The sequence below is a fragment of the Neolamprologus brichardi genome, chromosome 13, assembly GCF_056152115.1.
Source record: "Neolamprologus brichardi isolate AB-2024 chromosome 13, ASM5615211v1, whole genome shotgun sequence".
Taxonomy (NCBI): domain Eukaryota; kingdom Metazoa; phylum Chordata; class Actinopteri; order Cichliformes; family Cichlidae; genus Neolamprologus; species Neolamprologus brichardi.
The window spans coordinates 455,189-466,400 of record NC_142116.1 but is presented as its reverse complement, the minus strand read 5'-3'; the positions used below and the strand labels follow the sequence as shown (position 1 = coordinate 466,400).

The window sequence follows — 11,212 nt, the reverse complement described above, 5'->3', positions numbered from 1 at the left end:
ACAGCAAATCCAAAGCATCAAACACCTGTGAAGAGAGGTCAGAGGTCATTTTTAGGGTCATGAAAAGAGCACAAACAGAAGTGCACGAGGGTCAGTCTGCGGCTCCCTTGGACCCATCCTGCTGTCAGCACGGCCCCCGTGGGCCGCGCCCCACAGTTTGCGCGGCCCTGATGGAGCCTAGATTAGGTTTGTGAAATCTGATGGTGCTGATGGCAGCAGCTGATTGGTGGATGCTCTGTGATGTTTGGCCGCATCAAAGATAAACAGTCTTCCTCCTCCTCTTCCTCCTCTTCCTCTGAAATCCTGATCGGATTGGAGGGAAATTGGTGGCAATTAATCCTCTGGGATTGAGCCCCCCACCCCCACCCCCTCCCGCTCTGTGCCCTGATTGGCCGCCGCTGGGATCCCGGGCCTGATAAAGCTGCCCGCCGCCTGTTGCCGCTCTGTTCTCCACCTTCATCACCTCCTCTGCATCATCACCTCCTCTGCTCCATGATGACCGGGCGGGAGGAGCTCAGCGAGGAGAAGCCGCGGGTGAAGCTGCTGTCCCCGGGTTTCGGCATCGACAAGAGCCGGCTGCACGGCCCCGGGCTCCGCTCCAAAGGCTTCGCCATCACCGACCTGCTGGGCCTGGAGACGGACCTGCAGGCCCGGCAGCAGCCCGGCGGGGCCCCTTTCGCCTCGGGCCCCGGGACGGAGCAGCACGGGGCCGGTCCCGGCCTCGGCGGGTTCTCCTTCCCGGGGGGGTCGCTGCCCCTTGGCCTCGGCTTCCTGTGCAGCCTGGCGGCGCAGCAGCCCGCCGGGGCGCCGTGCTTCCTGCCCGGACACCTGCCGCTGCTGCAGGCCCGGCCCGACAGCCACTACCTGCAGAACCTGGAGGCCCAGCGGGAGGCCTATTCCGGTACGGAGACAGGCTGGAAGAGGGGTCCGTGATGCGAGCCCTTCGCTCCGGCTCGGGTTCTGTGCTGACGCGTCCCTAAAATATTTTTTGCCTACTTTTAATCTGGATTTAGTCACGAGGCCTTCAGCGTCATCACCGACCCGAGTTTATTGGCTCCTTTATCTCAACTTTATTTTGTTTCTGATGATTTTTCGTTCAGATTTGATTTTTTCTCTTTGCTGTCGCAGATGAAGAGTGTCTGTCGGACCGCAACGACTCCAAAACCTCCGGAAACTCTCAGAAGAGGAAGAAGAGGAGACACCGGTGAGAACTGCAGAACTCAACGAACCGAATGTTTTTAAAACGAATTTTTAAACATTTGGGCTTTTTAAAATTTTTATTCTGTTCTTTGCATGTTTGTTTCCGTTGGATTCGGACCAAAATACAAATAAGAGAAACGCTGAAAAAAAACCAAACACACATTCAGATTTTTATTCTGAATTCAGCAACGTGAAAAAATAAAAAAGAATAAACGAAAAAATGATTTTTAAAGACACATTTCAGCTTCACGCAAGGCTTAAATATATTTTAATTAAGTTAAAACTACGAATTAATTCGTTTTTAGCAGAAAAAAGAACTGATTCATCGTGATTATTAAAAACATTTATTATTATTTTATTATTGAAAGCTTTGTGTCATAAATATTATCATGTTAATGATGAATCGTGATTGTTCCATTAGTGAAAAGCAGAAAACATTTTCAATCAAATCACAGAAAAAAATGGAGGAACAAACCAAACCGTGTCTGCTTTACTGAATTCAATAAATAATAATCAGGTTCCAGTAATTATTTTATTTAATTTATTTAATTAAGGAGAGAAGACATGATAATAATAAAATAAAAAGATTTCATATTTTAACCTGATTTCTTTTTAATTTTCAGTCATGAACAATTCTTAGAAGTGTAAATAAAATAATCAGTGATGTCAGTAATGAAGAAGATGAAGAATGAAACATGATCGGCTCTGCTGCTGTGTTCAGGACGGTGTTCACCTCCCACCAGCTGGAGGAGCTGGAGAAGGCTTTCCAGGAGGCTCATTACCCCGACGTGTACGCCCGGGAGATGCTGGCCATGAAGACGGAGCTGCCCGAGGACAGGATACAGGTGAGGGTCCCGATCAGGTGACATCAATCTGACCAATCAGCAGAGTGGAGAACTGATCCGAGGAACATCTGTAATGAGAAAACCCGGAATCATTCAGATTTCCTGTGAGGGGGAACATCAGCGTAAAAACAAGTTTTCTCAATTTGAAAAAAAAGTATTTTTTTCAAATAGTTTTTATTATTTATTTAATGAATTTATTTGAAGAGGCTGTTTGTTTTTTAATATTTGGGCTTTAATCTGATCTGAACTTTGTTCTGTTTTGTTGGTTTTATTGAGAAATGCTGTGAACATGTGAAATCGTGTTGTTTTTATCTCTTTGTGTAACACATTATTTATTCGTTTACCTGCTCAAGTGTTGGACACGACCTCTGACCTCTGTACTTCCTGGTTTTTTTTTTTTTTTTTCAGGTGTGGTTTCAGAACCGGCGGGCCAAGTGGCGTAAGCGTGAGAAGTGCTGGGGTCGCAGCAGCGTCATGGCGGAGTACGGTCTGTACGGCGCCATGGTGCGACACTCCATCCCGCTGCCCGAGTCCATCCTCAACTCTGCCAAGAACGGCATGATGGGATCGTGCGCCCCCTGGCTGCTCGGTGAGCCGCATGCACGTCAGTGCCACACGTGCACCACAGCAGCATCAATACACACCGATCAGTGATCAATAAGCCTCTAGAGTAAACAATGAAGTGCTGCATGTAACACGGGCCTGAATGTTTTCATGTTACCATAGCAGTGAACAAACATGTAAACAACACTGCAGTTCGCACTGGACTGAACCTGAATGTGACTCCGCCCCCACAGGGATGCACAAGAAGTCTTTGGAAATGTCCAAAAAGTGTTCCAGCCCTCCGGCGTCCGACTCGACGCGCTCCGATTCGTTCTGCGATGCCTCGGAACGACGAGGTTCCGGCAAGGCCCGGGAGCCGGAGGAGGACAAGCTGATGGAGGAGGAAGAGGAGGAGGGAGAGGAGGAGGTGGCCATTGACCTGTCCAGCTCATCTAAACAGCAACAGCAGGAGGAGGGCGGAGCCTCGATAAGAACCGCCTCTTCACCACAGCAACAAAGCTGCAGCGAATCAGACGAACATAGCTGAAGGCGATCTGACCAAAGAGGAGGAACGTGTTCTGTTCAGGCAGCGCTGTGATGGGATTGGCTCTTTCAGGAAGCACAGCCAATTGAAACAAACACAGCCAAAACTTTACTTGTTACTATGCAAAGTTAGTGTGTTCAAACGCTAGCTGCTGGTTTGCTAACAAAGCTAAGAGCTAATATAAATATTGTTTTGGTGTGCTACACCTGTTAAAATATCAGCAGGATTGATCATGTAAGCATTTTACAGCTGACTTTATTTTCTCAGTGTTAGCGACAAAAAAAGTTCTGATTTTAGATGAAAAACAATGATTTTAAAAGTTTCAGTTGTCAATAAGTGTTAACAGTGAAACAAATAATGGGAAAATATGATTAGTCATGATAACATATTTTGATAGAAAATGCTATTACTAAAAGCTATTTTTAGCTAACATGCTAATATATGTAAACCCAGTGTTATACTATAAGGATCAGCTAGCAAACTTTAGCACTTCAAAAGAGCTTTAATCACTACTATTAACTTTTTGTATTAATATTTGAACATTTCAGATTTACCATGCTAGTGGCATGCTACGGTGGTAATTTCTGCACTGTGCGACAAAGTGTTGTTAGTGTGCTAAAATAGCCCGATACTAACAGAGCACTAGCATTAAGCCTGCTAATCAGTACTAGCATACTGATGTATGCTAACTTACGTTCTGAAACAACAAAATAGTGATTGGCTGTGCTCGCCGTGCTCCTGGGAAACTAATGTTCATCGTTAAGATGATCACCGATGCTGTGACGTTCAGATCAGCCTCGAGGGGTTGGAGCGAGTCTTTTCTAAAAGACTGTGAAAGACGTGTGTGTGTGTGTGTGTTTATGTTTTATATCCATGGTTTTTGGGAGTCTGAGAATATCTAATGTTTTCTTCCTGTTGGTTTTTGTGTTTTATAGTTGGACCTGCTTGACTGAAACTCTGTGAATGTAATTTAAATGTAAGATTTCAAACATTTTATCATTATTGTTATTATTAATATTATTATTATTATTAGTATATGCTTGTACAGGTGGAGATTCAGCAGGGTGGAAAATAAAGAAGTATTTTTGGAATCAGCTGAGCTTTGTTATGATTTATTAACACAAACACTGATTAAAACTTAATTTTACACATCAGCTGAAAAAAAAGAGACACATATTTACTACTCGTTTTAAAAGAGCATCATTCTATAAAGTTTCCAAATTCTATATTCAGTTTTTACAGGAAATTTTGAGTACCATAAATGTTTAATTCAAATGGTTTGTGAATTGTTTCTATCACTTTTGCCACCCACTGACTTCCATATCTACTTAACAGTACCCCAAATTAACCAGAAAGGTGAAAAAATACAAATAAAATTCATAAAAGGCCAAGAGATTCACTCATCTTCATCTTTCTGTTATAAAACAAATGTAATGAAACTGAAGGATGAATTGAAAATATGATTTAATTCCATTTTAGGCGTTGCTGCCGGTATTAGAAGAAAAACAGGCACCTTTGAAAATAAAAATGTTTTTATACCATTTAATACAGTTTTTTCTGTGTTATCTGAATTAAATTACATGTGTATCATCAGCCATCACAATGTTGTTTGTTAGAACAGCAAATTATCTACAGCTGAGAAGAAGCAGTTGGACCAGCTCATAAAGGCCAGCTCTGTGCTAGGATGCCCCCTCGACCCAGTGCAGGTGGTAGGAGACAGAAGAATCCTTGGACGGTGTCTCCACCCCACGCATGAAGCTGTGGCAGAACTGGAGAGCTCCTTTGGTCTCACCCTGCTGCATCCACAGTGCACAAAGGAGTGTCGCAGGTCCCTCCTCCCAGCAGCTGTTGGACTTCCATCACAGCTCCCAACAAACTCAATAAAGTATTTACATCCTGCTGGTATTTGCAGTTTTTCCATTTTTGCTAAATAGTCTGTTGTTGTTGGTTTTCAAGCACAAATATACAGCATTTTGTGCACCAATAATCCTACTCAGCTGCACATTTCTGTGAGTCCTGCTTTTTTAATGTTGGAAATCTGCCTCTACAGTGTCTTAATTGTTGTTTTTTTAAATTTCATATTCTTTACTTTTGTGTGAATCTGCATGCTCCGCCTGTCCCGGTGAGGGACAATAAAGGATATTTCTATTCTATTCCATTAAAGACATTCACATTTACGTTCATATTCCACACTGAAGCCAAACTCTATTTTAAAATCATGTAATTTAAGGGTTTTTCATAATGTTTATTATCTAATGCGCAACACCTTCAGTAGATTCAGCAGAAAATCAATAAATGTACTTTTATTCACTTTCCGCTTCCCTTTCCCGACCAGTGCCTGCGGGATCAGCCAATTACGTCACTTCCTCTATCCCCATTAGCGGTTTGGTTGCTAAGCTAACTGGCCACTGAGAACGGGAATTCCTAAAAATGGCTGATTTAAGCACTTTCAGGAATGAAGTGGCGCTCGTCGTCAACAGCCTGGCCAGGGCGGTGGTGACGGAGATTTTCAGCGCTATGGAGGGACCTTCCTTAAACAGACAAAGCCTGGAAGCCGAGGTAAGCCAGCCCAGCTAACTCTCGCTAACAGCTAGCTCAACTCCAGCTCTTCCGGTTTCACGTGCTCACGGTGTGCGTGCGAGAGAAGACGAAGAAGAAGCGCGAGGTGTTGAAGTGGTTTACTCACTCCCAAAGTCCCAAAGTCATCATCCCGAGCTCCATTTAGAAATCCTCCAATTTTAGTTCGTCAATAATTTATTAATTCAGTGACACAAATCATTACAACCGAGGCTACTTAGACCTAGAGCCTGAAAATTGGCTCCTCCTTCTTACCTGTGACTGAAATCTAAGCCGCCTACATTTCGGCATGTTTTAAGTTGGAAAGAGAAAAGTTTCCCTTTAACACACAGGTAAAGACATTCACCTGCAGCAGGAGCTGTTTTTCTGCTTTTACCTCACAGATTCCAAGTATAGGTCAGTGTTGAGCATTGTTTTTGGGAAATATCCTGAATCAAATATGAAGCTTTTCCCCTCATATGTGTGAGCATGTGCAGACAGTTTGGTTGAGTCGGAGTGACAGTGAAGAAAACCTAAAAACAAGAACTTTCCCAATGAAGATCCATCACCTGTCATCAGAAAACATGAGTCGTGAAACAGTGTGTGTGTGTGTCTGTGTGTGTGTCTGTGTGTGTTTGTGTGTGTGTGTGTCTGTGTGTGTTTGTGTGTGTGTTTGTGTGTGTGTGTGTGTGTGTGTTTGTGTGTGTGTGTGTCTGTGTGTGTTTGTGTGTGTGTCTGTGTTTGTGTCTGTGTGTGTGTGTGTGTCTGTGTGTGTTTGTGTGTGTGTGTGTGTGTCTGTGTGTGTTTGTGTGTGTGTTTGTGTGTGTGTGTGTGTGTGTGTTTGTGTGTCTGTGTGTGTGTCTGTGTGTGTTTGTGTGTGTTTGTTTGTTTTCCTCACAGGAGAAACTCGGCGCTCTCGTCGAGCATCTGTGTTTTGAAGCTGTGGAGAAAATCCTGAAGCTGGTCAATCTGAGCGTTATGAAGAGCGGCGAGATGCATGATGGGAGCGAGGGTGTTTCAGAGACAGCCGGAGGTCAGTACTCTGACCTCTGATTGGCTGCAGGTTGAACAGCTGGGACGGGGTCCCTGAAAGAATGATTACATCACCACCTAAACGCCTCAGGTTGTATACTTGCTGTTTCCTGTTTTGCAGGCGAAGGCGGCGGTGGCGCTCCCTTCCCCCCCTCAGAGCAGACCTACATCTTGGTTTACGAGGTCAGTGAGTGAGTCCAGCCAACTGCCAGAGAACGAGCGCTAAGCGAGCACTGACACCTGTCCTCTGTCTTTCAGAACGCCGCCGCCGACTCACAGTGTGTGCTGGTGTCACTGGAGAGTCACGCTAACGGTGAGAAGTCTGATTTGTCACTGATTAAACCTGAAAAAGGGGAGGTTCTTATCCACGGTGTGGGTGTTATGCAGCAGGCCACACCCCCGGACAGGCACCTGTTTGGTGTCGTCTGTAGCGTGAAATCACAGCATCATGATTGGCTGTGACATCATACTTTCTCAGGTTACTTGATAGTTTTTTAAGATGTGCGAGCGCTGTCCGACGTCCCGCTCACAGACTTCCTGTTGCTCTGTTGCAGGTGGAAATAAAAGCACGCGTGATGTCACAGGTCAGGGGACAGAGCTCTCCCCCTCCTCGTCTGCGCCTCAGGCCGATGACCACGAGTACGCTCGCTCGACGTCGCCTCCATCCAGCAGTGCCTCAGCGGCAGTGGGCGGGGTCAGGAAGAGGCCTCGCGGCCGCAGGAAGCAAGCTCGAATCGTGGCGTCTGGTGAGGCAACAGAGACTCACCTACAGTGCTCGCACTGCGCCATGTTGTTTCCAAACAGCGAGCGGCTCGCCGACCACGAGAAGAAGGCTCACCCGGCGTGCTCGGTGTGTGGCCTGCGGTTCACTGGTGTCCTGAAACTGCGTGAACACGAGCTGAAAAATCACGGGCTGCTGCCGTACACCTGCGACTTCTGCCCGAAGAGGTTTAACCACAAGGCGCATCGCGACCTGCACGTGAGGGCGCGGCACACCGGCGAGAAGAGCTGCCACTGCGACATCTGCGGGAAGGGCTACGCCTGCGTGAGCGTGCTGAAGACGCACCGCATCACGCACTTCGACAAGTCGTTCATCTGTGACGTCTGCGGGAAGGGCTTCTACCACGCCTGCCACCTGACACGCCACAAGCTGGTGCACCAGGAAGTGCGGCCGTTCCGCTGCCCCACCTGCGGGAAGGGCTTCACGCAGGCCGCCAACCTGCGCAGCCACCAGGCGACGCACACCGGCGAGCGGCAGCTCTGCTCTGTCTGCGGCAAGAGCTTCCGCTGCCTGAAAAACCACGTCATCAGCAAACACTCGCACGAGCTGCCCGCCGACGAGCTGCCCGCCGTCGACGCCATCGTTAGCTGCGAGGTCTGCGGCAAGAAGTTCCCGAACCCGTCGCAGTACCGCGCACACCAGCGCAGCCACACCGGGGAGAAACCTTTCCACTGCGACATCTGTGGGAAAAGCTACCGTCTGAAGGAGCTGCTGCGCGACCACCGCTACACACACACCGGGGAGAAACCGTACCGCTGCTCGCTGTGCCCCAAGACCTTCAACCTCGCCACGAGCTTCATGAGGCACCGCAGCATCCACAGCGGCGAGACGCCGTACAGCTGCCGCGACTGCGGTAAACACTTCCGCCTGTTCACCTTTCTCAAGGCTCACCTGCAGACCAAAGCTCACGTGAAGCAGACAGGCGCGCAGGGAAACGCCCCCCCGCCAATCAGCAGCATCGAACAGGAGGTGGTCCCGGGCGGATCCATAATTGCTGCCCAGCTGGTGTCGAGTCTTTAAAGCAAAACGATGAAACGTAAACACAAACGGCGAGTGGGAGAACTCGCCGTTTGTGTTTACGGTGTTTAAGAACTCAGCGGCCACAGTCGCACTCTGCACCAAAGCTGTGAGCGTGGCGCCGCGTGGTCGTCAAACTCGTGTCTGTTTGGTAATAACTTGTGTCATGTGACGTCTGTTTATTGTGAAAACAAACTCAGATGCCGAATTTCAATATGAATGAAGAATGACGTTTGCATTATTTGGGGCGTGGCCTCTTTGACAGGTGAATGACCGTTCTTTATATACAGTCTGATTCCAGCCCACACACCTCTGCACTGTCAGAATAGAGCGCCGGGAGTTTTCCCATCTGACCAGTTGTCCTGCTTTGTGACCTTTGACCTCTGTCGTGTCGCCCGTGCCCCTCTGTGATAGCTGCTGATGTAATCCAGCTGTTTTCCAGCTGAACAGAGGTGAGATTAAAGGATCCAATCAGCAGATAATCCTGACCCTTTGTGTTTGAGCAGTTTAATCACCGTGGCGACCGCTGATTGCAACTGTTGTCTCTGTTTACCTGTTAAAGACCGCCATGTTTTCCATGTCAGCGTGTCAGAGCTGCAGCTGTTAATCCCAGTTTGGATGCGGGCTAATAATTGTGACAGCTTATTGGCTGACAGGCATGCGAGGAGCCGCAGATTTAGCGTGGACGTCGGCGAGCTGGTCAGGCGCTCAGACGCTCACAGGGTTAAAGCTGAAGTGACAGCGGGAATCAGCTGTTTACGTCAGATTAATCGTGTCTTTGTCATGTTTTACTGTTATTATCCACACAGGAAGCACTCGGCGGTAACTTCCTGTCTCTAATCTGTGTTTCAGCTCGTCTCTTTATAAACATAAAGACATAAAGAAAATTCTGAGAATAAAGAAAGTGGACATGTGCAGATTACAGTAGTTGTTTGTGCAGCTGACCAGCTGCCCTGTGATACAGCATCCGTGCTCCTTATTGGTCGAGGCTGTAACTAGGGGTGGGTTTTTATAATCGATTTATCGATTAAAGTCGATTCTGGCTTGGATAACGTAAAATCGATTCATTAAAATCCTAAATCGATTTTTTAATATAAATTTATTTTGCCCGAAACGCCAGAATCTCAGGTGAAATCTCACAAAATTTCAACAACCACCAAACAGCTAAAACAGTAAATGAGAGGAGGAACACGGATTCTGCACAGAGACGTAAACACACAGCGCGACCCGCGGATCAGAATCAGTGAGATGTGACTTTCTCACGGTCGGGGCTGAAAGCCGACAGCTCGCTGATTCTGATCTGTCGGCGGGTCGAGCTTTGTGTTCACGCCCTTTATGCGCTGATTCTAAAGCTGTTAGTTTGATGTCTCTCCAAACAATATTGACCAAACCAGCAGCAAAAGAAGATCCAAACTAGCTTCACATAAACATCGTCATGAATTCACTCTGACTTTTACTGTTTTGCTTCGACCACGATGCACAGCTCTCTCTCTCTCTCTCTCTCTCTGTACTGTTTTGTTCATTATTCGCTTGCTTGTTACGCACAAGTCTACCGTTGTTTACAGCGCTGTCGCCAACGTTTTTTTTCTTTTTCGTTTTATATACTTCCGAAAAGAAAACCTAATTTCTGCCGTTCAATACTGAACAAATTTAAACTTTTTAAAATTATGCAAAATGCAAAACGCCATGTCTCTAATAAAACCGCTGTAACTTCAGAGGTGATGTTCATGTGTTGATTAATGGTTTTCTTTCGTTTTTGATCTACTGCAGAATATTTTTATAAAATCCCAGAACAGGAAAATCAGCTTCATGTGTTTCTGTGTTTTATCTTCAGCTACTTTGACACAAAGGCCTCTGCTGTGATGCTCACACCTTTGATAAAGTCTTGCGTGTGTCAGCTTCCTTTTTATAGATACAAAAATATGTAAATGTGCTGATCTGAATTATAATGTTTCTGACTGTCAAAATTTCCCAGATTCAAATCGAATCGTGGATCGAATCGATTCGGGACCTTGTGAATCGGAATTGAATCGATTCTAGAAATCAGTGACGATACCCAGCCCTAGCTGTAACCATGGATATCTGTCCACTGCAGACATTTCATTTTGTACAACAGCTTCTCTTCAGCGTCCTCGTGCTCATCGCCGGCTGAAAGACAAATCACCTCCTTCCTTTAGCGAAAACTGAGTGTGAAGTACGACCTCACGCACTCAATGACCAACGGCCTTCCTGTTTGACTCGTTTGGCCTTGTGTGCGATCTTCAGACCTCGCGCTGACATTTTAATAAAACACGCAGAAAGGAAGTTGTGTTTCGCTCTGCTTGTTTCTGTGCCGCAGGTTTTTCCACACCCGTGGACACTCGGCTCACAGAGCCTCCTTTAGAAAAGCAAAACACCCAAACTGCTCGCACAGGTGTGACTTTACAGGCGAGCCATCGCTTTTAAATATCTGCAGGTTTTAATGTGAGCGGGCGGCTTCATGAGGCTCAGCCGGGGACACCGTAGTTCAAGTTTAAATGGTTTCTTATGTTCACAAAGGAAGTGATGTAACAGTTAACAATAAGAAGACAGGACAGGAAGTTGTTTGTAGTTGAATAAATGTGACAATAAAAAACACGAGCAGATTAAAGTTGACATTCTGACTTTAATATAAAAACATCGTTATGGGATTAAAAATACAAACATATTTTTATT

At 46.3% G+C, this 11,212-nt stretch overlaps 2 protein-coding genes across 3 annotated transcripts; both read left to right on the top strand.

The window, feature by feature from the left end:
* The first annotated feature begins 434 nt into the window (after positions 1–434).
* vsx1 (visual system homeobox 1 homolog, chx10-like) lies at positions 435–4,223 on the top strand. Of its 2 annotated transcripts, none has more exons than XM_006806862.3 (5): positions 435–901; positions 1,129–1,204; positions 1,922–2,045; positions 2,454–2,634; positions 2,843–4,223. In XM_006806862.3, exons 1-5 carry the CDS (start codon positions 493–495, stop codon positions 3,133–3,135), a joined length of 1,083 nt encoding a protein of 360 aa, XP_006806925.2. In that variant the 5' UTR covers positions 435–492; the 3' UTR covers positions 3,136–4,223. The 2 variants fall into 2 exon arrangements, with proteins under 2 accessions (XP_006806925.2, XP_006806924.2); XM_006806861.3 differs by having other exon boundaries at positions 2,454–2,649.
* Positions 4,224–5,510: 1,287 nt separating this feature from the next.
* Positions 5,511–9,925, top strand: LOC102796836 (uncharacterized). The gene is made up of 5 exons (XM_006806864.3): positions 5,511–5,691; positions 6,589–6,721; positions 6,842–6,903; positions 6,979–7,033; positions 7,275–9,925. The coding sequence occupies exons 1-5, from the start codon at positions 5,563–5,565 to the stop codon at positions 8,519–8,521; spliced, it is 1,626 nt and encodes a 541-aa protein (XP_006806927.2). The 5' UTR covers positions 5,511–5,562; the 3' UTR covers positions 8,522–9,925.
* Positions 9,926–11,212: the final 1,287 nt, after the last annotated feature.

Coding starts and splice junctions, on each gene's coding strand:
- vsx1 (XM_006806861.3), top strand. CDS start 493: ATGATGACCGGGCGGGAGGAGCTCAGCGAGGAGAAGCCGCGGGTGAAG. Junction 902..1,128: donor CCAGCGGGAGGCCTATTCCG/GTACGGAGACAG, acceptor TTGCTGTCGCAG/ATGAAGAGTGTCTGTCGGAC. Junction 1,205..1,921: donor AGGAAGAAGAGGAGACACCG/GTGAGAACTGCA, acceptor TGCTGTGTTCAG/GACGGTGTTCACCTCCCACC.
- LOC102796836 (XM_006806864.3), top strand. CDS start 5,563: ATGGCTGATTTAAGCACTTTCAGGAATGAAGTGGCGCTCGTCGTCAAC. Junction 5,692..6,588: donor GACAAAGCCTGGAAGCCGAG/GTAAGCCAGCCC, acceptor TTTTCCTCACAG/GAGAAACTCGGCGCTCTCGT. Junction 7,034..7,274: donor ACTGGAGAGTCACGCTAACG/GTGAGAAGTCTG, acceptor GCTCTGTTGCAG/GTGGAAATAAAAGCACGCGT.